General features: G+C 41.5%; 1 protein-coding gene across 2 annotated transcripts in view; it reads right to left on the reverse strand.

Moving 5' to 3' along the window:
* The window catches only part of SCMH1 (Scm polycomb group protein homolog 1), a 131,112-nt gene that overhangs the window by 19,900 nt on the left and 84,617 nt on the right, over positions 1-26,595 (reverse strand). For both annotated transcript variants that reach the window (XM_021683765.2, XM_044913986.1), the window contains 4 exons: positions 23,670-23,902; positions 19,989-20,115; positions 2,497-2,697; positions 527-718 (listed from right to left, as the gene is read on the reverse strand). In XM_021683765.2, coding sequence (XP_021539440.1) covers positions 527-718; positions 2,497-2,697; positions 19,989-20,115; positions 23,670-23,902 — 753 coding nt within the window. The remainder of the gene's footprint in view (positions 1-526; positions 719-2,496; positions 2,698-19,988; positions 20,116-23,669; positions 23,903-26,595) is intronic.

A 26,595-nucleotide genomic window follows, 5' to 3' on the forward strand; every position in this document is an offset into this window, starting at 1 on the left:
ACGCGGCCTCCGCGGGTCTGCTCTGCTAACTGAGAGAGCGATTTTCCAGCTCGAATTGACTTGCTAGACGAGCACGCTGGCACGGGTCAAAGGAAAGAGTGGACGGCCAATCACCGGGGAGCACATTTCCTAATCTGTGGCCTGAGACTAAACCTTCCTGTCACCAAGGGAGAGTTCCCTTAGGCGTTTGCTGCTGGCTTCGCCCGGGGAGGGGTGCTGTGACTTCGGGGTGGCTCCCCAGGCCGCGTGGGGCTCAGAAAGGGAATTGTGAACCACCGTTTTCTAGGGATAAAAATCCAGAGGACAGAAGGTTAACCCTAGAGAGAGGAGACAAAACGCTGGAGAGAGCAGAGTCGGGAAGGGACCAAGGAGTCCTGGGCGCCGCGGCCAAGGCGAGGGACGCAAAGCCAGGTCTCTGGAGCGTGGGTGCCGGGCTGGCAGGTGTGAGGGCCGGCCCCGGGCCCTGGCTGGCGCTGCGACTAGCCCTGTGCCCCCTTCTCAGCCCAGGCCCCATCCCAGCTCCTACCTGGTAGGTACCTGTCGTGGCTGTGGCTGTACTCGGTGGTGGTGAGGGGCGAGTGAGTCTGTGGAAAGGGCTGGTTGCCAAACAGATTGTCACTGCGAAGGTTGTGGCAGAGTTTCTCCAGGAAGCGCAGGACGTAGGTGATGCTGTTGACGGCTGGGAGGTTGAGAGTGTGCTGTTCACGGTCAAACACGGCTGTGGAATGAAGGAAACAGGGCTGAGCACGTCAGCCTGGCAGTGCAGGGCAGCGAGGGGCAGGAGGAGCCCAGCCTCCCGCTTGCCTCCTGCTTACCTGGTTACACAAAGCAATCAGTGCCCGGGTTTTTCCCTCCCTCCCTTCCCCTCCCTTCCACTTCCCTCCCTCCCTCCCTCAAGGGTTTGATTTTTGCCTCCAACTCCAAAGGGCTTGCTGAAATGGGAGTGGCCAGGCCAGGTCTGGTGCACCTGGGCTCTGAAGTGATTTTACTCAACTTGTGAAAACAACTGTGAACATAACTCTATCTGCTCCATCAGTTGGCTGGGTTTTCTCCAGGAAATCTGCTCATTTCGGGTTCTCTTTCCATAAGAACTGCCCAAGAACAGAGAAACTGGGCAGACGAGGAGAATACAGCTGTTGCCAGCAACAGTTTAGGTGCACGATCTGAGCTGTAGGAGGGCACTAGAGTTTCAGCAACATTCGGAACCATTCCACGCTTGGTTTTATTTTACTCCCTATCTATTTCTATTCAAGAAGTATCTGTATAATCCTTACAAAGCAGAAGGCCTTTGCATTTGTCTCAGGGCAGCAAGGAAATGGGGAGATAGGCCATTCTCAGGATCCAGTTTCAGGGCACAAGAAGAACCCTAGAAAAGTTGTGGGTGGCAGCAACTCCACAGAGGCGGCAAAGCAGGGCGGGTCCCCGCAGGCTACTGCACAGAAGCCTCGGCCCCAGAAGGAAAGGAAGGCTTAATTTCCCAGCAGTCCTCAGCCTCCTAGAACAATGCCTTCCATGCCTGCCCTCATCCTCCACACAGCCAACTGCTCCCTCACCTGGGCTCTCCCACTACCCTGCATGCATTTCTCACATATTAGAACCCCTCTCCCCTGTCATCTCTCCTCCCCCTCCCCTGGCCAGGGTCTGGAAATAACCTCTGACATACAATAAAGGCTCATTAAAGGTGTGCTAACAAAATACAGTTACTTATGGGGTCTTCTACAAGAATACAGGTACTCCTGGGGTCTTCCATGTCAGCTGGCTCTCCTGAGGCTGGCTATTGCAACTTGTTAGAGGGAAGGGGTGGGGGACTATGCAGTATCGTGCAGTTGAGACCGAAGGCTCCAGGTCAAGTCTTCATAGGTTTGGTAGGTAAGGAGTGGGGTTCTGGACTTGGGAACATTGAAACAGAACCATGGCACAGCAGGAAAAGTGAATATTCTCAGTGAAAACAAAAAACACAGAACACAGTGCAGTTGAATCAGACAGAGCAGGAGACAGAGAGAGGGAATGGTTTTTCCCACTCTGCCCTGGGATTCAACTTCTTGTAACAGGGCTGGCTTAGGACCGGGCAGCTAAGGAGTGAGAAGAACATGACAAGAGTCCCGTGGTCCCCCGAGGCCAGAGGAGGCTGTGGCAGTCTGGAGAAGCTCCTATTGCCACAGTGTAGCCCCTCTGGATTCTTTCTTCTGGAATGCCCTTACAGCAACACGCATCTACTTCCTGTATGCAGAGGCCGAGCAGGCAGACAGGACAGGAGTCTGCCTAGAGGCTTGGTTAAGCAGAGTCTGCGTGGGTATTCTACTTGGCAGAGGTGTGCATAAGGCTCAGAGGGGTTCCGGGAGTTGAAAAGGAGGACTCTCAGCGGAATGGAATCCCTTCCCATTTCTCCAGAGCCTGTAGGCGTGAAGTAGGAACCAGGAGGCCTTGCCAGAAATCAGCCAGGGGAGAAGGCCTGCCCCCCTGGCTAGGAGGCCACACCAGCCCCAGGGTGCTTACCTGAGATCACTTCACCGCCGTGGCCCTGTTTCAGGAAGCTGAAGACGGTTTTCTGATGGTACGCACAGTCGATGCAAGCCTGGACAGCCTGTTGCAGCACCACGGAGGCGCGGGCTGGCCCAAAATGGTCAGGGAGCAGCTGGACCTTCTTCTTATCTAAGTGGGGGCCCGGGCTGCCATTCTTGTTCAAGTAAATACAAACTGCAGAGACAAAGAGTCAAAGCAAATTAAAGAGCATCCGGGGTACAGAAGTGACAGAACAGTGCTCTCTTCTGTCTCACATACTCTGGGCTCTGGTCCCTAGCAGGATTCTCAGCTGCTAGGCTGGTGAAACCCTGGGAGGGGGCAGAGGGTGGCTGTGTCCAGCTGCAACCAGCCCAAATTGCATGACCAAAGGCTCTGGGAACACAGCCTGCTGGAAGGACAGCCCAGACCAAAAGCCAAGGCACAGAACTTGTACTTTGTCTTCTGTGCACTGAAAAGGGAATCTAAACAATTCCCTAGATGTATGTCCTTTCATGTTCAGGACTCGGTCACCTCACACAGTCTTTGTATCTCCTATTACGTGTGTAAGGAGTGGTAGGGGCCAAGGCAATGTCAGCCGGAGTGTGTATGTGTGTGTGTGTTTGGCCTTGCACTTAGAATGGTCACACCATGTGTCATCTGGTTTCTGTTCTGGGCCTCGGAGTCCCTTTGTTATCTTCTGCATTAACACCCAGGCCCAAAGTAGTAAAATAGACAAACATGGGAATGAAGAAAACCACAGAAAGGGCCGGAGGGGCCCATCCAGAGAGTGTTGTGTGTTTCAGGAGTTTCCCCTGTCATCTGGCTGGGCACTCTCCTACTGTAGTCCCTAGCTGGCATGCTGCTGGGTGGGGGACAGAGGGAGGACAGGAGTATGAGGCAGTCTGCAACAGAGGTGCTTCCTTGGTCTCTGGACAGGACCCACAGCAGCCTGCTCAGCTATGACATCCTCTCTTCTGATGTGCCTTCTAGGACCTACTTGAGCAGGGTACTCTGCTTTCTCACACGGCTGAAGGAGGAACAGGTGGGCAAAAGGTCTTTCTTGCTATTAAAGGCAAAAAAGCTAAGAGTGGTAGCTGTGTTGGCTGTGGACGGACTGCGTCCTCATCCAGGGGGCCTCAGCTTTAGCCTCTGTTAAGTGAGGAAGCTGTGCAACATGCTGTCTGAGGACTCCTCACCTGATTCGAAGGGAAAGCAAGATGGAGAGAAGGAAATGGAAAATAGTAAGAGAAAGGCAGGATGTGGAAGGTGACAGGCGGAAAAGAAGGAAGGGAAAAGTAAAGGGTAAGCAAGATGAACTGAAATACACATTCAATTCTGTTCTCTCCTAAAACCCTCCAAAATGAGTCACACAATAAAGGAGACAGCTTAAAATTTTGGAAGCTGGAGAGCAGATAATCCAAGTCGCAATTGACTGAGTAGACCCAAGAAAGCCGAATCCTTAACCAAGAATGGGCAAAGATGAGAACCCAGCTGTTTCATCTTATAATTCACAAAAGAGTGAAGAATGGGCAGGTACCTCTGGAGGTGGGTGTGAAGGCAGATCTAATGAAAGAAGGACTGGGTGACGTCTGTTAAGAAACAGCTAGGACTTGCATGTCATGATATGACTCATTCACTGAAAACAAAACAAGTAAAAATGTAGGAACTCCAAGAGGTAAGAAGAGTAGTCAAAATAAACGAAGACCTAGATCTACGAAAAGACACCCATAAGAATGTTCATAGCAACCTATGTTCATAATAGCCTAAAACTAGAACCAACCCAAATGTCTGTCAATAAGAGAATACATATACAAATTGTGGTATATTCATTTATTACAATAGCACTTAGCAGTACAAAAGAATGAACTACTGATAGGGTGCTTCTCAAAAACATTATTTTTAGTCAAAGAAACCAGATACAAAAGGTACATAGAGTATAATTCCATTTATATATTAAGTTCAAGCACAAGGAAGTCTAATCTACAGGAATAGAAATCAGAATAAAGGTAGGAGGGGGATGCCTGGGTGGCTCAGTCGTTAAGCGTCTGCTTTCGGCTCAGGTCATGATCCCAGGGTCCTGGGATCGAGTCCTGCATCAGGCTCCCTGCTCAGCGGGAAGCCTGCTTCTCCCTCTGCCTGCTCTGCCTGCCCCTTCTCCTGTTTGTGCGTGTGGTCTCTCTCTCTGACAAATAAATAAATAAAATCTTTAAAAAAAAAAAAGATACGAGAGAAGGCTGACTGAAAGGAGGCATGATGTAACTTCTAGGGGTGGTAGAAATGATTTTTATCTTGACTGGGATTGTGGTTACGTGGTGCTTGCACAGATTAAAACTCATGTAATTGTACATTAAGATATGTACATTTCACTGCACATAAATTTTCCTTAATTAAAACACATGAAAAGGAAAAAATATAACCAGTCCAGTGATAACTACAAAAAAGAAATTCTACATGGATTAAAGGGTGAAATATAAAAGGCAAACTATAAAACCTTTATTTATTTATTTTTTAAAGATTTACTTGTTTATTTGAGAGAGAGAGTGAGCGAGCATGAGTACGAGAGAGGGAGAGAAATCTCCAGCAGACTCCCCGCTGAGCAGGGAGCCTGACGCGGGGCTCAATCCCATGACTCTAAGATCATGACCTGAGTGGAAGGCAGATGCTTTACCGACTGAGCGACCCAGACACCCCTAAGCTATAAAACCTTTAGAAGACCGTGACAGTTTAAAAAAAGTTGTTCCCCCCCACCCCAACAACAACAAAAACTTAAAATAAATAAATAAAAAACACGGCTCCCAAACCTTTGACATCCCTTCCATCAATCTCTGTGATACCTGACCAACAGACTATGTAGAAATGACACTGTACCAGTTTCTGGGCCCAGGGCTTAACTAAGAAGCTGACAGTTTCCATGTCCTCTTTCTTGGGACATTCACTCTTAGAACCTAACTAACATGTGTGAAGAGGCAAAGCCACCCTATGGCAAGGTCTATGTGGAGAGAAATCAACAGCCAAAACCAACTTGTCAGCCATATGGTGGGAGGAGGTCCTCTGATCCTAGTCAAGCCACCTCAGCTGACACTGCATGGAACGACGCAAGTGATTGCCACCTCACCCTGCCCACATTGTTGTTTTAAGCCATGAAGTCTGGTGGTGGTTTGCTATGTAGCAAAAGATTACTGAAAGGGATTGTGGTACCAGAAAAAAGCAATAAAGGGCCCCAAAAAGGGTACGGGTGAAAGCATAAAGGGGCTTGAAGAGAAGCCTTTAAAGGTTGGGGGTCAAAGGATTCTTTTCATTTTGTACCATCTCTATCCCTATTAGTCCAGCCTGACAATGCTTCCTGAGAAACTTGAGAATGGACACCTACAGGTTTTGAGGAGGCTGCCAGGGAGAGCTTAAGGCAAGTGAGGAAAATCTTACTGGAAGATGGAGGATGGGAGACACTTGCTACGTAGTGATGGAGAGTTTGACAAACTGTCACCTGCAGTAACCTGGAACCAGGAAGTAAATATACCTGGTGGACTCAGTGAAATAGCTAGAGATTTTCAGACAAAAGTAATGAAAGTGCCAGGTGGCTTCTTACTGCCTATGACAAAAATACAAAATGAGAGAGATGAGCTTAAAAAAAAAAAAAAAAACCGCATAAAAAATAAGCCCAGGACTCACAGAGTCCACAAATAAAGTGCTTCTCATTTCCAGTCCTTCCAGAAGACAAACAATTCTAAATTAAGAAAGGGTCAAATCCAGAATGGGGCAATAAAATATTTTGTTAAGGGGCCAGAATGATTTAAGACTATGTATGCTTCATGCTCTTTCTGACCAAAAGGCCCTTGAAGAATCTCAAGGGCCACTTTTGCAGATTCTCTCCCTTAAATGGTAAGTTTTTTAAGAATCTCAAGGGCATTGTCTCAAAGCAGCCATACAGGAAGCCCAAAGTAGAGAAGAGCTTAGCTTCAGAAGGTTCAAGGTGTGGTTTTGTCTAATGAAGGAAATCTCAATAGCATTCATAGAAAACCCCTCAAGTTTCCAAGAGAGCCATTCTGGTGGAAGCATCGCCAGCTCAGACTCAAAGGGACAGAAATGGTACAAAATGAAAAGAATCCTTTAAGACCCAAACCTTTTATAGATGGGACGAAGACCAAGAAAGCAATCTCAGTTTTCCTATGGAAAAGGAAGGATGATTCAGGAGACAAAACCAAGACCCATGGAAAACAACCCCAGGAAAGCAGTATTGGATCTAATAAGTAAGGAACTGGCAACATGTGCCCAGCTGGATTTCAGAATTTCTACAGACCAGTCACTGCTTCCTTTTGAACAGGTGTTATCTGTAAGTTATCCTATGCCTGTCCCACCATTGTATGTTGGTATGTGGGGAGCAGACAATGTTTTTCTTTAGTTCACAGATCTTCAGATTGAGAAAAACTACACTCAAGGAGCTACTACACTTGAGAATCTGCACCTGAGAGGTCTCCTTTGCACGTGGATCTGATTTAGATGATGAGATCCTAGATCCAGAGCCTGATGTTGTAAAGGGATGGGACTTTTAATGGAGAATCTTGCAAGAAGAATAAATTTCCCAAGTGGGAAAAATGTAAGTAATTTATGTCCAGAGAGTAGAGTGAGGTGGTTTGTAAATATGGTCCATAATACTTTGACCCTCTTCTCATAAAGGAGTAGGGTCTATTCTTCTCTTGAATCTGAGCTCCATGACTGCTTAATCAGTAGAATATGGTGGAAATGATGCTATGCTAATTTTGGGGCTTAAGTCTTATGAAAAGGAAGCCTCCACTTCCTGTCTCTTGGGACACTTGCTCTTGGAATGCAGCCACCATGGTATGAGGAAGTCCAAGCTACCCTTTGGAGATGTCCATGTAGAGAAGAACCAAGAGCCAGCACCAATTTTGCTAGCCATGTGAATGAACCATCTTGGAATTGGATTCTCCAGCCCCAACTGAGCCACCCCAAATGATGCCATGTGGAAGAGAGATGAGCTGTCTTATTGTTAATATAGTTGAATATATTGATATCACTCTTTTCTGGTATATAAAAGGTTATATACCTTTTCTTTTATAGTTTATGCTTTTGTCTTATTTTTTAAAATCCTTCCTAATCTTAAGGTTGTGAAGATATTTATAACTGTCCTGTTTCAGTTTTGTACTGCACCCATGAAATCAGAGGTTGTTAAAAAACAAACAAACAAACAAACAAACAAACAACACATCAGAGAAGGGTTCAGTATATAAGGAGGTTGGAAGTGGCCACTCCAACCAAACAACAAGTAAAAAGCTGAACAAATGGAAAGATTAATAATCTTTTTTAGATCTATCAGAGAAGTGAGGTCACAGGGTAAACTGCTGCCACCCAAGTTTGGAGAGATAGGTGAATACAGAAAATCACATTTTACCAAGCAGAAACCCACGAGCAGAAACCTCCACAGTAACTAATGCCAAGGTAGGAAAATCTAAACTGTAATTGATGAATTGCTGGAAGTTTAGTGTGGACAAGTCTGAGAGTTAAAGACTCCAGGGGGGGGACCCAGTCATGGAGGGGGATGTCCCACATTTTTGTGAGTTATCTTCAGGAGCTCTACCAATGTTCTCATAGTGAATACTGGAGAAAAATCCCCTCATGCTTCCAGCAGCGAGTGCAGAAAAGGAACCATTTAAAAACATGTCAGAGTGTTCTACTCTTCTTAACAAGGCCTGCCCTCAGGAAAAACTATTTTGCCAGAGCTATTTTATCAAATCCTGCCAGGATTTGATCAGAGTCTAACCTATCCAGAAGAAGGAAAATACCCAATTCCAGCCCCCTCCAGCCATCCTGTCCCATCTAAGGGAAGGGAGGATAAGAAATACCGGTGAAGTTCACGGTCTAGGGGCATGGGCCCCTCAAAAGACTGAGACCTAATCATAGGACTATAGAATATATCTTCCTCCCCCAGCACCTTACATCACATTACTAAAGGCCTATTTACAACAACTTCTTTTACCTAGTACATCATGTCTGACTATCAAGAGAAAAATTACAAGATATACTAAAAGGCAAAAGCTGCAGTTTTAAGAGACAGAGCACAAGATTAAAGCACACGCGTAAGAAACTAGCCTTAGGCTGGAAAGCATAAGAACTAGACTCAGACATGGCAGGGATGTTGAATTATTAGACTGGGAATTTAGAACGATGATTAACATGCTAAGGGTTCTAAAGGATAAAGTAGACAGCATGCAAAACAGATATGCAATGTAAGCAAAGACGGAAATTCTAAGAAAGAATCAAAAAGAAATGCTAGAGATCAAAAACAGTGTAATAGAAAATAATGCCTTTGATGGACTCATTAGTAGACTTATTAGTGGACATGGACGAGAAAAGAATCATTGAGTTTGACATCTCAATAGAAATTTCCCAAACTGAAAAGCAAAGAGAAAAAAAGACAGAAAAAAAAAAAAACAAACCAAGAGACTATCTAGGAACTGTGGGAACACTACACACAGAAGGAATACCACAAGGAGAAGAAAGAAAGGAACAAAAGAAATTTTTGAAGACATAAGGACAGAGAATTTCCCCAAATTAATATCAGACACCAAACCACAGATCCAAGAAGATCAGAGAACACCAAGCATGATAAGTACCAAGAAACCCCCTACAACTAGGCATATTATATAAAAATGCAGAACATCAAAAATAAAGAAAAAGTCTTGAAAGAAATCAGAGGCAAAAAGCCCCCTCACGTACACAGGAGCAACACTAAAAATTACATCCTTAGAAACCATGTGAGCAGGAAGAGACTGGAGTGAAATACTTAAAGTGTTGAAGGAAAACACCCCCAACTTAGAATTCTGTACCTTGCAAAATTATCCCTCAAAAGTGAAGAAGAAGTAAAGGCTTTCTCAGACCAAAAAAAAAAAAAGGGGGGGGGGGGTTTGTTGCTAGTAGATTACCTTGCAAGAAAGGTTCAAGAAATTCCTTAGAGAGAAGGAAAATAATATGGATCAGGAACTAAAATCTACATAAAGAAAGGAAGAACACTGGAGAAGGAATAGATGAAAGCAAAATAGAAACTTAATTTTCTAATTCTTAACAGCAATGTATTTGATTGTGTATGTTTATGTATATATACACATGCTTACTTACACTTCTGTACAACTGAAATGAATGACAGCAATCATAAGAGGGATGGAAAGGAGGGATTAGGATTACATGTTATTATTTCTGTGAAGTGGTACAGTGCTGTTTGAAAGTAGACTTGGATTAGTTATAAATGTAATTGTAAACTCTAGGGTAATCACTAAATAATAAAAAAGAAGTATAACATATGCTAAAAAAGGAGAAAAATTGGAATCATATAAAATGCTCAAATAAAACCACCAAAGGTAGAGAAAAAGTGGAAGACAAAAATAGGCACAAAGAATAAGGCAACAACAAATAGAAAACTGAACAAATATGGCAGATATTTTCTAGCTATATCAATAATCACTTTAAATATCAATGGTCTAAATAAACCAATTAAAAGACAGAGATTCTGGGGCACCTGGGTGGCTCAGTCAGTTAAGTGTCTGCCTTTGGCTCAGGTCATGATCCCAGGGTCCTGGGATCAAGCCCTGCATTGGGCTCCCTGCTAAGCTCCCTGCTTCTCCCTCTGCCCCACCCCCCCCACTCCTATTCTTGCTCACTCTGCTCTCTCAAATAAATAAATAAATAAATAAATAAATAAATAAATAAATAAATAGACAGAGATTCTAAAAGTGGATCAAAAAACAAGACCCAACTATATGTTGCCTACAAGAAACCCACTTTAAATATAAAGAGACATATAGATTAAAAGTAAAGGGGTGGAGAAAGATATACCATGCTAACACTAATTAAAAGAAAGTGGGGATAGTTATATTAATTTGAGATGTAGCAAACTACATACAGAGCAAGGAAAGTTACTGTAGATAAAGAGGGGCATTACATAATGATATAGAGGTCATTTACCTAAGGAGATATATCAATTCTTACTGTATATGCACCTAACAACAGACCATCAAAATATGAGAGGTAAAAATTAATAGAATTCCAAGAATAAACAGATGGATCCACAATTGTAACTGGAGACTTCATCATCCCTCTCTCAGAAATGGACAGATCCAGCAGGCAGAAAATTAGTAAGGATGTTGCTGAACACAACAGTATCATCAATCAACTGGATATAATTGATATCTATAGGTTACATCATTCAACAACAGCAGAACACACATTCTTCTCAAGCTCATATGAAACACTCATGATGACAAACAACATACTGGGCTATAAAACATACCTCAACAAATTTATAGGGAATAGAAATCATACAATGTTTGCTCTTAGACCACAATGGAATTAAATAAAAAATCAGTAACAGAAAGAGAGGTGGAAAATCCCCCAATACTTGGAGGTTAAACAACATATTTATAAATAACACATAGGCCAAAGAATAAATCTCCAAAGAAATTTAAATATATTTTGAACTAAATGAAAATAAAAATACAACTTATCAAAATTTCTGGGATGCAGCAAAAGCTGTGGATAGAGGGAAATATATAGCATTAAGTGTGTACATTAGAAAATAAGGAAGATCTGAAATCAATAATCTAGGCTTCTACTTTAGGAAACTAGAAAAAAAGAGCAAATTAAATCTAAAGTATGCATAAAAAAAGAAATAATAAAAATTAGTGCAGAAATTGATGACACTGAAACCAGGAAGTTGATAGAAGAAAAAAAATATCAATGAAACCAAAGCTGGTTCTTTGAAAAGATTAACATCAATAAGCCTTTAGACAGGCTAAATTTTTTAAAAAGATGACACAAATTACTAATATCAGAAATAAAAGAGGGGACACCACCATGGATCCATGGTCATTAAAAGGATAACACAGGAATACTATGAATAATTCTAGGCCCACAAATTTGATAATCTAGGTGAAATGGACCAATCCATGAAATCCACAATCTGTCAAAACTCATACAAGAAGAAAAAGATAATTTAATAGCCTGCATCTATTAAAGAAGTTGAATCAATAATTCATAATCTTCCAAAATAGAAAGCACCAGACTCAGATGGATTCACTGGTGAATTCTACTAAGCATTTAAGAAATACGTTTTACTAATTACAGAAAATAGAAGCAGAGAGAATACTTCTTAACTCATTCTAGGTGGCTGGCATTATTCTAATTCTAAAACCAGACAAAAACATTACAAGAAAATTACAGACCAATGTCTCTCATAAACATAGATGCAAAAATCCTCAACAAAATATTAGCAAATCAAATCCGACAATATATAAAAAGAATTATACACTACAACCAAATGAGATTTATCCCAGGTATGCAAGGCTGGTTCAAAACATTTAAAAATCAATTAATGTAATCCGTCACATGAGCAGGCTAAAGAAAAGCTATCACATGATCATATTAATAGATGCAGAAAAAACATCTGACAAAATCCAAGACCCATTCATGATAAAAACTCTCAGCAAACTAGGAACAGAGGGGAACTTCCTCAGCTTGATAACTATCCAGAAAAAAACTTCAGCTAACATCACACTTAATGGTAGGAAACTAGCAGCTTTCCCACTAAGATCAGGAACAAGGTAAGCATGTTCACTCTCACCACAACTTTTCTTTCTTTTTTTTTTAAGATTTTATGTATTTATTTATTTTAGACAGAGTGAGCAGGGGGAGGAGCAGAGGGGGAGAGAAATTGTGGTAGGGCAGGGAAGAATCTCAAGCAGACTCTACACTGAATGCGGAACCTGATGCAGGGCTTGATCTCACGACCCTGAGAACATGACCAGAGCTGAAACCAAGAGTTGGACGCTTAACCAACTGAGCCACCCAGGCATCCCACCACAACTTTTTATCATGTACTGGAAGTCCTGACTAATGTAATAAGGTAAGAAAAGGAAATAAAAGGTATACAGATTGGGAAGGAAGAAATAAAACTCTCTTTGTTCACAGATGACACAAATGTCTATGTTGAGAATGTGAAAGAATTGACAAAAAAAATTCCTGGAACTGATAAACAATTATAGCAAGGTTGCAGGATACAAGGTTAATACATAAAAGTCAATTGTTTTCCTATGTAACAGTAAGGAATGAGTGAAATTTGAAATTAAAAACATGGTACCATTTACATTAATACTTCCAAAAATAAAATACTTAGGTATAACTCTTAACAAAATATGTACAGGACTTATATAAGGAGAACTACAAACTCTGATGAATGAAATAATAATAATAAAAAAACCTCTTAACATACAGACTCTTAACTATAGAGAATAAACTGAGTTTGGTTGACAGAGGGGAGGCTGGGGGGAATGGGTGAAATAGCTGATGGGGATTAAAGAGTACACTTAGGATAAAATAAAATAAAATAAAATAAAATAAAACAAAAGAAAAAGAAAGAAAACTAAATAAATGGAGAGATATCTCATGTTCATGGACAGGAAGACTCAATATTGTCAAGATGTCAGTTTTTTCCAACTTGATCTACAGATTCAATGCAAGTTCAATCAAAATCCCAGCAGGTTATTTTGTGGCTACTGACAAACTGATTCTAAAGTTCATATGGAGAGGCAAGAAAACTCTAGTCAACCAACACAATACAAGTTTGGAGGACTGATACTACCCAACTTCAAGACTCAGTATAAAGCTAATAGTATTCAAGACAGTGTGAAAGAATAGACAAAGAGATCAATGGAACAGATAGAAAGCTGAGAAACAGTCCCACATAGATATAGCTAACTGACCTGTGACAAACGAACAAAGGCAAAACAAAAGAGAAAAACGTAGTCATTTCAACAAGTGGCGCTAAAACAACTGAACAGCTATATGCGGGGGAAAAAAAAAAAGGGATCTAGACACAGACCCTATACCCTTCACAAAAATTAACTCAAAATAATTCACAGACCTAAGTGTAAAATTCAAAACTGTAAAACTCCGAGAAAATAAAATTGGAGAAAAATGAGATGACTTCAGGAATGGCAATGACTTTTTAGATACGACACCAAAGGCACGATCCATGAAAGAAATAATTGACAAGCTGGACTCATTAAAAGTAAAATCTTCTGCTCTGTGAAAGACCCAATCAAGATAATGAGAAGAAAAGCCACAGAGTGGGGGAAATATATGCAAAAGGCATACCTGATAAAGAACTGTTTTCCAAAATATACAAAGAATTTTAAAAAAACCCTCAACAATAAGAAAATGAACAACCCAATTAAAAACTGGGCCAATGCTGTTAAATAGATGCCTTGCCAAAGAAGATACACAAATAGCAAATAAGCATATGACAAGATGCTTTTCCCTGTATGTCATTAGGGATATACAGATTGAAACAATGAAATACCACTACATGCCTACTAGAATGGCCAAAATCCAGAACACTAATACCACCAAATGCTGGCAAGGATGTGGAAAAAGAAACTCTCATTCATTGCTGGTGGGAGTGCAAAATGGTACAGCCACTTTGGAAGACAGTTTGGCAGTACCTTAAAAAACTAAACACGCTCTTACCATACGATCCAGCAATCTCATTCCAAAGGATTGGTATTTACCTGAAGAAATTTAAAATTTATGTCCACAAAAAAACACCTGTACATGGATGTTTACAGCCACTTAATTCATAATTACCCAAACCTTGAAGGAACCAAGACGTCCTTCAGTAGGTGAATAGATAACTGCGGTATAGCCAGACAATGGTATATCATTCAGCCCTAAAAAGAAACGAGCATGAAAAAGACATGAAGAAAATTTAAATGCATATTACTAAGTGAAAAGGCCAATGTGAAAAGGTTACATACTGCATGGTTTCAACTACATCACATTCTGGAAAAGGCAAAATTATAGAGACAGTAAAAAGATGAGTGGTTGCCAGGAGTTAGGGGACAAGGACGGATGAATAGGCAGAGCATGGAGGATTTTTAGAGCAGTTAAACTATTTTGTATTATCCTCTAATGGTGGATACATGTCATTATACATTTGTGAAAACCCATAGAATGTACAGCCCCAAGAGAGAACCCTAATGTAAACTATGGACCTTGGGTGCTAATGATGTTTCAATGGAGGTTCAAGTGTTTCACACTTGAAACAAATGTACTTTGTACTCTGGTGGGGGATGGTGATAATGGAGAAGCCCATGCATGTGTGGAGGCAGGGGTATATGGAAAATCTCTGGACATTCTGCTTGATTTTGCTGTGAACCTAAAAAAACAGTTGAGTAAAAAATTCAGAAAACAAAAAAGAGCTCTTCATAGCAGATGCAAATATCCCAGAGTGGGAAAGTAGAGTATAAGCCTTTCCTAACTGTATGTGACAAATTTCCTAAATGTATGTAAAATTCTTTTATGCAGATCATTTTGCAGGACTGGCTTTCCACCAAACACCCTTTGGAAAATGCCACTAGAATAATGGATAATGATACTTTAAAAGTAAGATACTAAATACGAGAAGCTCAACACAAAGTTTGGAAAACAGAGTTGAGGAAAGCTTTGAAGAAAGTTGAACAAAAAGTCAATGAGAATAGGGGTAAGAATAAAGAGGGTTAAGAATATTACAGAACAAGTTCAAAAGGTTCAACCTCTGAATAACGTGTGCCAGGAGGAGTGCAGAGAGACAAAGAAGTGGGAGAAAATTACTGACAAAAGAATTTAAGAAAATCTCAAGAAACTAAAGAAAGGATGGGCACACACAGGGTCCAGTATGGCAGTGTCTCATCCTAGGTGAGACTGCAGAACACTAGGGATGAAGAGAAGCTTCAAAGAAAACAAAAAAATTTCATGTAAAATTAAACATGCAATCTAAGATTTACATGGGAAAACAAAGAGAAGGAGCAAACTGGGAATAATATGAAAGGGAGGTGAAGATGTCAAGGAACTCAGAAGGCTTCAGAAGAGACTTCTTTTTGAGAGTTTGATATGGATAGAATATATAATGTGCTTGAACATAATGAGAGATGTACGTAGTAAGAGAGTTTAGGTTGAATTAATAAGTATTAGCAAAAAAAACACATAAAGAAATCAACAAGATTTACTTTGAAAACAAAATGTGCAACAAAGGAAAAGTAATCATAGTACACTACTTGGCTCAATTGAAAACAGCATTCCACAAATTACGATGACAAAACGCTGAATTTCAATCTAATCAAAATGATAATATCACGGTATTAAGATAGGGAAGTATATGTGGGTAGGTAAGGGACAAGGAGGTTAAGAACAGTTAAATCTTCAACTTCTAAAGTGGGTTGTCAGTTAAAAAATACCTGAATTATGCATAAAATATAAACATAAAAACAACATATGGAGGTAAATAAAAGAATCAGTTGAATTAAAAGTGACTGCATTTGAGGAGAAGTAAATGACGGGGGAAAAGAGGGCCAGTTTGTTTTGCTTTTGTCATAATTCTTAAAAACCTATTGTTCCTTTAAATTATGAGCATGTATTAACTCTGATAAAAATAAAACTAACGCTTGGGGCACCTGGGTGGCTCAGTCCGTCAAGCATCTGCTCAGGTCATGATCCCCGGGTCCTGGGATCAAGCCCCGCCCGTATTGGGCTCCCTGCTCACCGGGGAGCCTTCTTCTCCCTCCCCTCCCTGCTCATGTTCGTTCTTGCTATCTCTGTCGCTATCTCTGTCTCTCTCTCAAAGAAATAAAAAAAATTGTTAAAAAAAGTAAATACAACTAACTCTTAAAAAGTGCTGTGCAGGTAAAAAAATGAAAGGGAGGTATAAAGGATAGTGTGGCACACACCTTTCGATCCATGATAGCTTTTACTGTTAACACTTGAAGGGTCTGTAAAAGGTAATTTCAACTAATCCTTCCACTGCATTAAGTGTGGAAACTGAGGCTCAGAGAGGGAAGTGAGGTCAAGGTCACACAGAATGAGCCGAGGCCCAGGCAGAGGATGGCCAGACAATGAAAAGTCAAAACTGCTATAGTCTGTCCAGGAGCAGGAAACAGAGATACAAAGTAAGTTCCCACTTTTCCTAAGCTCTGAGACTCAGGCTGAGAGAGGGATGCCAGCTCAGCGACTGCCAGATTTAAAAGGAATCTGCATCATTTAAATGGAATAATGTGGCACAGTCATGAAGCTCCCACTGCTGTGGGTCTTATCTAGGTACTGTTGAAAAGGCACACAGGCACCTTAGTGGTATCTAGAATGATGGAAAACCAAGCAAATATACAGGCATCTAGGGGTCATGCCATGAGGCTGGAAAACATATGTAATCAATATTTCTACCAAGGTATTTATCTGTTTTTTCTTCTTCATCCACAGAGCTTTGGGGCAAAGGCCACTGTTCATTAATCTAAAGACACTCTTGGACTAAGCAAACCCAGTAATTGGCTGGAGCTAGATGCAGATGATATATTTGGAGAAATCATGTAATAGGACCCTGACTAGAGCTGGACATAAATACCATAAGCAGGCTATATGTGGTATTCCAAAGGTTATGTGGAGAAGAAACTAGAATTGGCTTTCCCTTCAAGCTCTAACGTTCTAGGATTTGGGTTGGAGACATACTTAGCTCCTTAGAAAAAGACTATGCTAACTTCTCTGGGGACCATTCCAATTGCTTAAACTTCTTTAAAGAAGGTGGAGGATCTGCAGAGTAACTAGAGTAAGGTTTCACACACGTATCTCTACACATAAGAAATGAGTATTGTTCTTTCTAGTATTCCCATTGGGAGACTATCTATTCCAGTGGTGTAGCTCTTTTAAAGTTACCTTCACAGATGGCTGGTTTATGAAATGGAAACAGATAATCATAGCCCTGATTGACTACCTGCCCACTGCAGCCACTCAAACCACACTGTGCTTTGAATCAAATGTTCATTGGTTGGTCTCCAAAATCAAGTTTACTCTCATAGTACCAAGGTTTGCCACCACCGATGATGTTAAAAAAAATCAGCCAGGGCTTTGTTTGTTTGGGATTTTACAGGTTAGTTTTTGCTCTTGTCAGTCTCCAGCTACAGAGGTCCTGAAAAGGAGAAGGCACTCACTGGAAACTAACGGTAGCTCTGGATTTCAGTTTTGGTGGACATTCTCCCCAGCTTTCAACAGACCTTGCTGAATCCCATTCTAAAATGTCAGCCAGCACTCTGCACCTTACTGTCCCATGACTTCTTCAGGAATGATTTTCTAGAAGTTGTGAATTTCTTAAAAAGTTTAACATTGAAGAGTAAAGATGAAAAAAAACCTGAATTCTTCATATTTCAGCTGCTTGTGAGAGGAATTAATAGCATCATGGTTGATGCCTCTTCTGCCCTTAATCAGTTGGTGTGTGCAGGGCCAGTAGCCTTTAAGAGTCTTCCTCCTCATCTGCTTGGCCCCATGAAAACAACGCACAGAGAGAAACCCCAGAAGCCCCTTGCCTGCTCTTGCTGGCCCTGTTCCGGTCATGGGTGACCCCTGTGCCGCTCCAGCTGTTTGAGGTTCACAAGGAGCACATGTGGAAGGTGCTACTGTCTCCCCTCAAGGCATACGTGGAGCACTTCACTCAGGAGCAGCTGAAGAAAGTCCCCTTGCCACAGGCATCAGCAGGCTGGCGTGATGCCAGAGATTCCATCGTGGCAGTTACTCTTCACAGCCTAGCAGTGTTGGTCTCTCTCCTTGGACCAGAGGTGATGGTGGGAGGAGAAAGACCACCAGCTTCAAACTCACTGCCTCAAGTTCTACGAAAACTACTGACCTTTCCTCAGAAGGTGATCGATTTTCTCAGCCTATTAAATTTCCCACGAATGGAATCTCAGATGTAAAAGGTACCTCAGAAGACAGTGAAAACTTCCCATCAAGGTCTAACAAGGCTGAAGAGTGACTACCCTACTCGCCAAAGGGGTATGCAACCAAAACTGTCAATGCACATATCTGTCCTACAGAACCCTACACTGCTGTCAAGGCCCCGCTCACTAACTACTGCAGGGGAGACGTGGGATGACTTTGAGCCTAACAGCTAAGATACCAAGATAAACCATGGAGGTAGAACCACAGCTGCAAGACCTGCTCCCTCAGGGGAGCAAAAGGCCATTCCTACTCTGCTTCTACTCATTGAAGAGTCCAAACCTACCCCAAAAGACCAGTCTTGCACAAAGTAGGGAGGAGCCAGACCAAAACCAAGCCACCAAAAGTGTCACAAGGAAGGAGGCTTAAGTTTCTATCAGAACTGGGTTTAGAAGAGTTTACCAATTCAAGTAAAAAAGAAGCCACTACGAGATCCTGAGTTGGACTGGTTTGTTGATATGATCCCAGAAATGAAGCCTGCAGCTGCTATATTCTTCTTTTACCTGAACTGAGGGCAGAGATGATGGTTCCCAAGGATGATGTCTCACCACTGATGGAGTTTTCCTCAAAATCTGCTGCAGCAGAAATTACTGAGGGAGAGTCTGAAGGCTGGGAAGGGGCAGGGGGGCTGAGCTAGGAGGATAATAACTGGTAACAATGGGGGGCAGTTACACTATAGGAAAAAGGATTCCTTTAAGAAAAAAACCATATCAAACTAATACCTCAAAAGCAGGCTCTGCAGACAAAACCCCCCAGAGCATCCTGTTTTGCCATAGCAGGAGCTCTTTCCCTAGTCTGCTAACTGAAGTGTGTGCCCTCGAGTGCTAGCTAAGAGCCCCAGGAGGTGAAGAGCTCTGGTTTCTCTGTGGAAGAGCTGTGTGCGTTTGACTCAGAGCTCTGTGAAACTCAAGTGGCTGTGGAAAGGTTGAATTTACTGTCTTTTTCCCCCCAGGAAAGAAAGAAAATAAATACAAAAAGCCAAGCTGATTAGCTTAATTTTGTGCCATTTCTTTAACAGTCAGAAGAGGAAGCTCTACTATGAAATAGGACTTACAGAAAAAATTTTAGCTATAAAGTATCTAAATGATTTTAAATTGCTAAGGTTTTCCTAGGCAACTTACTGGTTTATAGTTGTGCTGAGTGAACAGCCCTGTGGGACCGGGGCAGTTACTGACTGTTCCACACGTATTCCATTGTACCAAAATTCTTAAGGAGAAATACCTCCCATAATGCTGTTTTCTAAATATCCAATAAAGACTATTTTCACTAGGAAAAAAAAAAATCAGAGTGGTTGCACACGTATTTGAGTGGTGGCAGGATTACTGTGACGCTGGAAGGATTCTGGAAGGGATCAGTATTCTGCACAGGGAACTGGAAAGGATGCATATTAATACAAACTGGGTGGGGCGGGGGGGGGCTCCCGGTGCTGGCCCCACCTCCACCCCACCCCCACGCCCCAGCTCCCCAACTCTGAGTTCACAGGACATCTATCCAAGTTTCTTCTATTGTTTTGAAAGGATGAAGGTTTCTCTGAAACTATTTCAAATGCCAAAGATAAAACATTTGTTTAAAGATTTGAGTTAGGTTTACAAATGGATTGGTGGGGGGGCTAACTGCTGGTGCAAGACAAGAGAAAGGACAGATGGGGGTGGCTGGGGCTTGTGGCAGCTAATAGCATGATCTGCTCTTACCTGTGGGGGCCTGCATGGCTGAGCTGGGGATGGTGGCAGCATCTTGGGGTACAGTGCTGGTATCCGGTTCAGGGGTGCTGGTTGTTGGTGAGGTGGGTGGTGGGTTCAGCAAAGTCCGAGGCTTCCTCTGTCAAAATGGATGGGGAGAAGTTTGCTACCTGTGACAGGTAACTTGTCTTCTGATTTCTCTATTCCTAGCCCTCGATTCACCCATGAGATGGAAATATCTCTGTGGATGGGGCTGTGTTTTATCTTTGTTTTCCACACAGAATCTTGCCTAGAGCTTTACCTATAGTAGATGCTTAGTAAATATTTTCCGAATCTATGTATAAGATTCTGGGCTCCTAGTGAGCTGGAGCTTAATTCACAGTCTTTTATACTAGATTCAATATTATCATTCGAAATTCCAGGTTATCAGTTGGACGGACAAAAGCAAAAAAGGGGAAAAAAATGCTGAGGCTTAAGTCTACTTTGACATTATTTTGTACTTTGCTTCTCTCTTCAAAAAATGGAAACATCCCTTCCCCTAACTGCAAACTCGTTCCTCTGCCTACCTCCTCAGCTCATCAACTCCATTTCTTATCTTAAACTTCATACTCTAAGGTTTAGATCTCTAACTAAAATACTTCTCTAAAAACCCTGCCATTTTACCTGGGCCATGCCTTTACTGTAATAAACTGTCCCTTCTGCTTGGAATGCTCCTTCTTTCTTTTTTTACTTTATAAAAATCTGTTTATCCAGGAAACTTTTCTAGATTTCCCCTAATTACTGTATCTTTTGTGCTATCTCTGTACTTTGTGCTGCATCTGTCACCATGTATTGTCATATATATTTATATACTGGTGTCCTCTATTAGCCTGGAGCTCCTTGAGGGTCTGATTCTGGGTTCCTACGCTCCTAGCATGGCTACTGCCATATATTAAGTCTCAATAAATATTTTCAATGAAGCACACAGTATAGCATACAAATAATGGGGGAAGTAATAAAAATGATTTGAGAAAAATCTACTTCAGGTCAGTCTCTAGGGGAGAAAGATCTCAGAAGCTTCTTTTCAAGAAATAGTTTTCTAAAAGCCCTTCTGAATGCAAGGAAAATGTAAGCAACCACTGAGATCCAGAAATCCCTTTTTTACTAAATGTGCCATGTAGGGTCCACTGTTGGGAGCGATATAAACCTGCCTGCCTTCCAGGAGTGTATGCTCTAAAGCAGCAGCACCAGTGACAGGGGGCATATATAAGATGGCCTTGTCTGTGGAAGTTATCACGCAAACACGAAACGTTCAAAGCATACATGGGGCATGGACATTTCCTCATTTTTTTTGATACTGCTAAAAGTCAAAGTCTAAATAAGCAAGGAGTCAGGGAAGAAAGGAAATAGCAGTTCAACTTCATGGAGTTGGTGGTAGGATTTCATGGGGTCCCTGAAGGAACAAGCCTGGTGTTTGGTGCCCAAATATTGTGGAAGAAAGCAGAGAGATGGAAGCCATTTCTGTTTGAGATAGGTGCATTTACATGTATAATATCTCTTCATATTTTACCTCATCTCTATTTTATTGGTGAGAAAACTAGGGCTCAGAGCCTTATTCAAAGTTTCCCACAGTCACACAAGTGGTAACAAATGGAGATAAGATATAAACCTATTTGTCTGGCTTTGAAGCCTCTGCTCTCGTCATGAGACCACTTTACTTCAGAAAGGAACAGAAGGGTCATGGGTTAAGTGGAAGGCATATACACATTTATAGAAGTAGACAAAAGGACAGGAGGGGGAATTAGCGAGTCAAATGCCAGCCCATAAAATACAGGATAAGATGAGAATTATTGTTTTCAAGAGGGTTGGAAAGAAAGGGGACTTTGGTTATTACTATGTTTAGGACTGCCTGAGGAAGCAGAACAGAGGCAATCATAGAATCATAGTGTTTAGGTTTTGAAGGATCTTAAAGGCCACTTAATCCAACCATCCCTTTCCTATTTCCTTCTTCCTGAAAACATCCATCCCATATGATTCATCCAGTCCCTGACAAAATGCCTCTAGTGATGGCAGATCACTATTCCTTCCTTCCATCCTTCCTTCTTCCCTCCCTCCTTTCCTTCCTTTTTATCTTTCTTTTGGCAGATCACTACATCTGTTTGGGGATAGATTTAACTGTTCCTTTTATGTTGAGACAATGCCTGAGTTTCTACTTTTTGGTTCTGGTTCTGTCTTTGAAAGCTTACAAGTTTTTTCCCTCTTTAATCAGATGTCCTCAAAATGTCTTCACATCATTGAAAGCATGGCTTCTCTGGCCTTGGAATCTTTAGAGCCTTCAGTCTCTCTCCACAGCAGAAGGATAAGAAGAGAGCAGTGGAGATAAAAAAAGAATCAGGACCTGGGTTAGGGGTTAGTAGTAGATAGACCAGGAGCATATGTGTTACATAGAAAGATCAGGATGTGACATCAAGAATTCAAAGCCAATAAACAAGAGATAATCTCAAGTAGAACATCATAACTAAAATCATCCATCCATCTTGCATATATTGAACATCTCTGAAGAGACTGAGATATAAGGCACTACAGGAGAAAGAGAAGAACAAGATTAGGTTCTTGACCTTGAGGAGCTTATATTCTAGAACAACTGAAGTCAGCTGAAGTTAATAAAGAGAACAAAACCAATCAACCAACCAACCAACTAACCAACCAACCAAACAACCAAACTTAGGGAAGAACTCATGAGATTAGAATGGGGTGCTCAGGAAGAACTAGGTATCATTTCCACATCGAAACTCAGCTAGTATAGTTCAGGAAGGAGCTGCAAAGAAAACCCTTGACAAAAATTTGAGTGGAGAAGGTGATGCTAAAGGAAGCCGTAGAGAAGCAGCTGAGGAACTTTCTTATCAATGGTTTCCCTAGGGAAGATATGCATGAAGAATTGGTCATGACTAAAAGGTGGCACCTGCAGTTAACAGTGCTCAGTGATGCTTGACTCAGCAGTCTTTTCCTGCAGGAAATATGGGACAGTGCCCACGATACCCTATCTCCTTCAGGAAATGTGGGAGAGTGCCCATGGTACCCATGGTAGGGCAGCAGTGACCTTGGAACTAGAACATCTGGAGCCCCATCTCTGGAGCCTTTGCCATTTATTAGCTATGTGACCTTAGGGAAGTCATTTCACATCTCTAAGTCTTAAATTACTTAACTATTAGATAACATTAAATCTACTCATCTCCTAGGGTTTTGTGATCATCATGTGATATGTATGTAATGGTGTCTGATACAGAGCCTGATTCTTACTAGGTATTCAATAATTTTCTTTCTTTTTAAAAGAAGGGACAGGGATAGAAAAAGAAATACATTTATAGAGTCAATTTTCTCTTTCTGATCATGTGCCTGGGCATCTGCTCTGGGTAGGTTAACAGTTAGGAGCAGGGTCTTCCATCTAGGGAAGACATTAGACCAGAATTCCCTCAAATGTGAGTAGTTTTCAAAGTCAAAATTTGTTTTTTTATCCACACCATCCTATTTCTAATATTACCAACTCCCAGTTAAGTAGCTAAGCAGGGATGACAATCTAGGAGATTCCTGTTAAAAGCATACACAAGGTGGAAAATAGGGCCACACATGCCCCTTTCCAAGATGGATGGATATGAGTGAGTTACCCCTTTATAACCCTTTATCCCTTCCTAGGAAACCCACATTTTTACCTACCTTACTGCCAGGTTTGGGACCCCTCTTCTTTGGGAATTTCAAAGGTTCAGCTGACTTGGATGGGGTAGAGATGGGGTGGGGAATTAGGGGCTTGGGTGTCCGGCCCCGCTTCTTTCCTGGTTTACGCCCCCTCTGCCCTGGTTGATGGTCCAAGACAGTTTTGGTGCTGCTGTGGATGCTGGGCTTCTCAGTGTTCACATCAGATGCAGGATAGGGATTCTTTGGAATCACAACTGCAAGAAAAAGACTCATTCTATCACCCCCTCCTCCCACCTGCATTCCCATCCCAGAGGGGGAAAAAAAGGACTCGCTACTTCTGCTTGGGTAGTTTTATCCCAAGAAGCTGGTTTCCTGGCATCTGACCTAAATGTTAGAAAATCTCAGAGGAGAACTGAATTTAGATTGGTTAGAATTGGAAGTTTTAATTATTTCTGGCAGATGCAGAGAAAATATTAAATTTTTCTCCCCAAGGCATCTAGTTAAAGCATATAAACAGAATCATAGGCTCAGAGATGGAATGACTTTAGAAGCCTACAATCCCTTCCTGCTAAGAATGAAGATCCAAGGCTCAGCAGAGGAAATGATGCCTTCCCTGGGTTACACAGTAAACTGGGATAAGGACCTATGTTTTGAAACTGGGCCCTGACAACCAAGTTAGGCATTTTCTACACCAATCTACTTAAAGCTTTAGTGCAATTATTACAATGAGGAGTAGGGAAACACATGGAAATACATACGTCTGACAGCATCTCTCCTTACTTTAAAAATCTCTGCTCCATATTACCTTTAATGTAAAGTCCAAATTCTTTATCCTGATATCCAAGGACTTTTGTGACTTTATCCCTGCCTTGTTCTCCAGTTATGTCTGATGTCATTTCCTGACACACATCCCCGCTATGTTCTAGCCCACTTGTTTTCTGAACACCAATTCATTCATGTATGTTGAGTTCCGTATTCTTCCTAGTCAAGTAAACATCAATACTCAGATTCCAATACTCAGCTCCAGGGCCACCTCCTTATTGAGGCCTTGTCTGACCATTCCCCAACTAAGTTAGTACCACTCCACCCCCAAAGCATTCTGGAGACATCTATGTTAGGGTACTTTCAATTTTACTCCAACCATTCACCTTCTCCTTAAATTGAGAATGCTTCAAGGTAAGCACATCTAATTCATTCCACAAATAGTTACTGAGCACTTACTAGAGGTTAACAAAACAATTTCCACTCTCATGGAGCTTACCTCCTAGTTGGGGAGACAGAAAACAGACAAATAAATATACAGTATAATGCCAGGGAAGTGCTATGATGAAAACTAAAGAAGGGTAAGGAGAGAGAGGGGTGAGGAAAGTTCTCTTTGAGGAGGTGACATTTACACAGAGCTCCCAAATGAAATAAAGGCAAAGCCTTATGAAAATCCGAGAAAAGCGCCTCCCAAGTAGAGGGTACATAACAAGCACAAAGATTCTGAGATGGGAACGTGTCAGGGTGTTTGAGAAATGGTAAGGAGGTCAGTATAGCTAGAATTGAGTGAGCAAAGAGGAGTGGCGGGGGATCAGGTTAGAAAGGGAGTAGAAATAAGATTGTGTAGGACTTTGCAGATGGTGAAAATGAATCTGAACTTATTCTAAGCATGAAGAGAAGCTGCATGAGTAGAACTAGGGAGACTAGTTCATAAACTAATCACAGTGGGCAGGGAGAGGGTAATGTTGTTAATGTGTCTAGGTAGGATGTAATAGATTATGGCAATGTGGTGTTGCTGATGCAACAATTAGGAAAAGTCAGATACATTCTTTGAAGAGACACTGCAGTGTTGTAGAAATCACAAGGGCTAGATGAACTGGAATTCCAGACATGAGTGGGGAGGGCTTCTGAGGTAGTTGACACTGTTTTCTTTCCTGAGGACATTTGCCAATTTGGGGCATGAGCTGAGGATCAGGTGTGGCCCATGCAGAGGACCTCTACTGGAGGAAAGAGAAATCCAATAGGCTGCTGTGACAGATTGGAACTTGAGTTCCATGCATGTGGCCAATTTTCCCCATGGGACATTTGCTGAGTTCTGAGCCTGCACACTGGACATGGGAAGCTAGGCTGAGAGCTTCTACAAGGAAGAATGAAATCTCCTATAATCTTGTGGCTTTAGGGGATAAATAAGGTCCCACTAGAAGGAGGAGGTCTACCTCAAACACATATCTCCTCTTCAAGATAAATGCCATATTTTGAAATTGTAAGGAGTGGGAGGTTAAAGAACTAAAACCCTAACCTCTAAAGGGAGGACAGTCTCTTGCAATTTTTCGGGGCTGAGAAGATAGAGAGACCTATTAGGTTCTCAATCAAGAGCCCAGGAGGGCCCATATCTAAGAAATAGGAATAAACTACAGATATTAATAATCCAGACCTGGACTAGCTCAATCCATGATTAGATTGAGAGGATCAGGCCCTTATCCTATTAGTGTAACAGAGGAAAAGAAGAATTCTTTCTAATGGAAGATACTAGCTGGAGCCTCAACAGTTTTTTATATAAAATATCCAGTATATCACAAAAAATATGAGATGTAAAAAGAGGCAGAAAAAAGTGACTGGTAATCAAGAGAAAATACAGACAACAGAAGGAGATTCATATATGATCCAGATAATGGAACAGAGACTTTATAATAATCATAATTAATATGTTAAAGAAAGAGAAAAAGATAAGCAAAATGTAAGAGAAGATAACACCCACAGAAAACTGGAATCTATATAAAAAATTAAATGAACATCCTGGAATTAAAAATGTAACATGAGAAATTAAGAACTCTTTGGATGGATTTAAGGGAAGACAAGGTCCGGCAGAAGAAAGGATTAATGAACTTGAAGAAAAATCAATAGAAAACATCCAAAGTGAAGCAAAAATATAGGAAAAAAAACAGATTAGAGCATTAGAGACATG

Source organism: Neomonachus schauinslandi, chromosome 4, assembly GCF_002201575.2.
Source record: "Neomonachus schauinslandi chromosome 4, ASM220157v2, whole genome shotgun sequence".
Taxonomy (NCBI): domain Eukaryota; kingdom Metazoa; phylum Chordata; class Mammalia; order Carnivora; family Phocidae; genus Neomonachus; species Neomonachus schauinslandi.